The sequence below is a fragment of the Theobroma cacao genome, chromosome 5, assembly GCF_000208745.1.
Source record: "Theobroma cacao cultivar B97-61/B2 chromosome 5, Criollo_cocoa_genome_V2, whole genome shotgun sequence".
In the NCBI taxonomy this organism is placed as follows: domain Eukaryota; kingdom Viridiplantae; phylum Streptophyta; class Magnoliopsida; order Malvales; family Malvaceae; genus Theobroma; species Theobroma cacao.
Window position 1 is genome coordinate 37,843,831 of NC_030854.1, and position 3,751 is coordinate 37,847,581.

The 3,751-nt window shown below is 37.9% G+C and overlaps 1 protein-coding gene across 1 annotated transcript in view; it reads right to left on the reverse strand.

Moving 5' to 3' along the window:
* LOC18600368 (probable linoleate 9S-lipoxygenase 5) overlaps positions 376-3,751 on the reverse strand; it is a 7,582-nt gene continuing 4,206 nt past the window's right edge. Inside the window, exons 4-9 of the mRNA XM_018120795.1 lie at positions 2,503-2,841; positions 2,300-2,391; positions 2,000-2,107; positions 1,599-1,903; positions 1,233-1,496; positions 376-1,129 (exon numbers count right to left, since the gene is read on the reverse strand). Coding sequence (XP_017976284.1) covers positions 376-1,129; positions 1,233-1,496; positions 1,599-1,903; positions 2,000-2,107; positions 2,300-2,391; positions 2,503-2,841 — 1,862 coding nt within the window. The remainder of the gene's footprint in view (positions 1,130-1,232; positions 1,497-1,598; positions 1,904-1,999; positions 2,108-2,299; positions 2,392-2,502; positions 2,842-3,751) is intronic.

Here is a 3,751-nt window from a genome sequence, read left to right on the forward strand (position 1 = left end):
AAAGACTAAATCACATGATTTTCAAAAATTTAAACCGAAGTTGCTAGTACTAAGTGAGTATTTGTTTATGTTTTGAGAGAAAAATCAATTAGCTTTGCATATATACATGGTTGTCAATCCCGTTGAATTGAAATCAATTTGCTTTGTGATTTTGGAATGAGATCTGATGATAAGAGCAACAAGCATAAAAGATAATAATACGATCCCAAACACAGGTACCTCACATTTTTTTCATTGGCTGAGCCAAGAAAAGATTTTATTGAACTAAAGACGATTAAAGAGAGGGCATCCCTGGAGCCAAACACAAGAAATAAAACAGAGGAGGCTCAGCTGAAGCTACACTTATTTAGTATACAATGATGCCCTTAACTTCACTTAGATCGAGATGCTATTAGGAATTCCCTTGCCACAGATTCCAACTTCACCAGTTGGGTAGAGCAAAGTGTATGGCACATTGACAGGACCAACACGATTCTTCAATTTCTTGTCCTTGTTCATCCTTATGATTTCTTCTTCAATTTCAGCAAGTCTCTTATGGAAAGCCTCAAAAGCTGCCAATGGTATTGCATCTGCCGTCCAGTTAGGGGAGGCTCGTTGACCAAGATACACCTCATCTGATGCGTGCTTTGACAGAACTTCTACCACAGACATGCCAATGAAGGTTTGTAGCTGCGAAGTAATTGTTCTGAAGAAAACCTTCTCGGGGTTTTTCTCAAGTTCAGCATATTCAGGAGTGCCTTTCTCAGGCATGAGCCTGCGGCTTAGTGTTGGACGGTTTGGGGAGTAGCCTGCATAGGCGAATTGTCCGAAGTTGACAGCTGCATGGAGAGCAGAAGCAATCCATATGATAATGGTGCAAGATTCTATCAGCTCTTCACGAGTTTGCATTTTAGGCCACCATGGCTCATCTTTCTTGTCACCATGACCCACCTCTCGGAGTTCCTTCCACCAGGCTTGAACCTCAGGGTCCTGTTGAACCATTTCATCCGTCTTATAGTAGAAGGAGCAATAGTCTCTCACCCATTTTTCAATGGCAAACCAGATTTTCAACCCATCAACAGCATATGGATAGTCTTCTATCAGTAGTCGAAGACCATGTAGGGAATTTGCATCATCAACTGCAATTCCTCTGAATATATATAGAAAATAGAAGACAGTCGATGTCATTTCCATTAAAGCATATTATATATAGAGAGAGGATTCAATTCATTTGTCACTAAGACTGTGATTACCTTTTCTTGAGATCATTGGGGAGTGCTTGTTCCAAGAAATTCCAACTCTTATATATTTCTGATGACATCTCCATGGAATATTTTCCCGGGCAAAATGTCGTCTCTATTACTCCACCTGCATTCACAAGAAGTTCCCTGGCCAATGCATTAATAGTCATGGTGTCACGAAAGTGAGGGTGGAGAAGCTTATAAATTGGATGAACCACACTCAGCTGCCTGTTTGTTGCAATCACGAATGGCTCTAAAACTGCATGAGTGTTCAACCTACAGAGACCAAATTAGTCAAAGACACAAATTAACTACAAACTGATTACTAATTTGCTGATATATAAAAAACAATCTAAGCCTATATTGACAGGTTTTTACCAATGGCTTATCAACTGATGATGAGTACAATCGTTGATAGCTACAAAAGCTTTAGCAAATTGCCAAATAGAACCCTCAACACCATGTGCCACAGGAGTATACACCTTGCTAACAACACCAAATTTATCCCCTGTTGGATGCGGCAAGCTCAATTCAATTGCCACTGGCTTTAACGTGTTGTCGCCTCTCAAGAGTAGTAGTGTCCTTGATGCATAAGTCTTTGCTGAGGTATTGTTTATCCCCCTGAGGTAGGGTATCACTGTATCATGATGATCCAATATAAATAACTTATTGCTCCTCAATGCCTGATGCAACCAAAATGCCCTTCCAAGTTAGAAAGTTGATAGCATAACTAAAGTTCTTTAGAGATAACTTTAATAAATTAAGCAAAAGAATGTTACCTCTTCTACACTGAGCCCGTCTAAGTTATACTCTATGTCTTTTTTGGTTATAAAGCTGTTTTGGTTACCATACAGTTGAGGATCTAGCTTGCTAGTTGGAGGGAATTCCTGTCGTTAATCATAAAACCATGTATCTATCTCATTTAAAATCCAATCACTAAAAAGATAGCAGAATAGAAAGAAAGAAAATTGGTTTTTAGTAAGTAAATTTCAATGATTTATGTTTTCTGATTTCCTTGCGATATGAGCTGTCTTGACAAACATGGGAGATAAAGAGACCATGTTGTGGTTTAAGCTTACTTTGAGAAGTTGAATGAGAAGAGGGTTCACTCCAGCAAGCATTTCTCTAGCAAATTCTTCATCTGTCCTCCATGCAGTAGGCTTATTCCTATCTGCTCCCCCCGAGTCGATAAAATATTAGAATGAATGCAGTAGGAAAAAAATATATAGTCATAGATTTTGAGCTCTCTATTTAGCAATATTCTAACATTTGTTTTTTATACCTTCAATCGATTGAGGCACTGGAAATTTTAGAAGTTGCTGTCCATCCATCCGAAACATTTCCTTGATCATTGGCAAGGGGATGTTACTTGTAAGTTTATTGAGAGCTTCAGTAGGAAGTTGAATTCCATTGAAGTAGAGGTTATCTACTTCCTTAAAGGAGTCGAACTCATTTGGCGTAAAGTTAACAAACGCTTCAAATGCAGGGATGACGTTGGTAACCAGGGCTTTCAGATTATAAGCAATAAAGTCTGTCAACTTCAGGTGACCAAATTGCTCATCTCTAGGGACGTAAGTGCTAAAAAGACCCGGTATATACACCCTGCTCTCAGTGTTGGGATCTACATAAATAATGAGAATTAATTGTTGGGAAATTGCGGAATTGTCTCTAAAGAATTGCCCAAGATCTAACCCAATCAATAGAATAAAGAAAGAAGAAATCAAGCACACCCACAAGAACACAAGAATTTACGTGGTTCGGTCTTTTGATGACCTACATCCACAGGCACAGCAACAGATAAAAATTCACTAAGAGAAAAATCAGGAGATTACAAGAACAGTCTCAAACTCATAACTCTTATCCCACGTACACCTAAATCACTCTCTCTAAATCTAGGGTGATAATTATTCTTTAACCCATAGGGTTCTTTTATAGTATCAAATACAATAACCTTAATCCTAATATAATTAGGAATCTTATCCTAATAGAATTAGAAATTGTTATTCTAGTCTAACTAGATTTAAAGACTATCTCAATATGGTATACTAGTTTAATTAGAATTATACTATCCTAATCAAACTACAATTCAAGGCTATCCTAATAAATCTCCACCTTAGGCTTGAATTTACCAAGCTCCCCCTTACGAACCAATCTCTGTCGACACCGCCACTACCCCAAAAGGCCTTAAGCACTACGAACAATGATCAAGTCCAAGCAATGCTTAAACTTTATCTCGAAAACTGACTTAGTCAACATATCTGCAAGATTTTCATTTGTAGCTATTTTCTTCACTTTAATTTCACCTCTAGAAACAATCTTTTGAACGAAGTAACACTTGACTTGGATATGTTTGGTTCTCTCATGAAACATACGATTTTTAGTCAAATGTATGGCACTTTGACTATCACAAAACACAACTGTATGAGTTTGTCCAAAACGAGATCACTAACTAAGCCTTTAAGCCATAAAAGCCTTATTCACTGCCTTGGTCACAACCATATATTTAGCTTCAGTTGTAGACAAAGCAACGG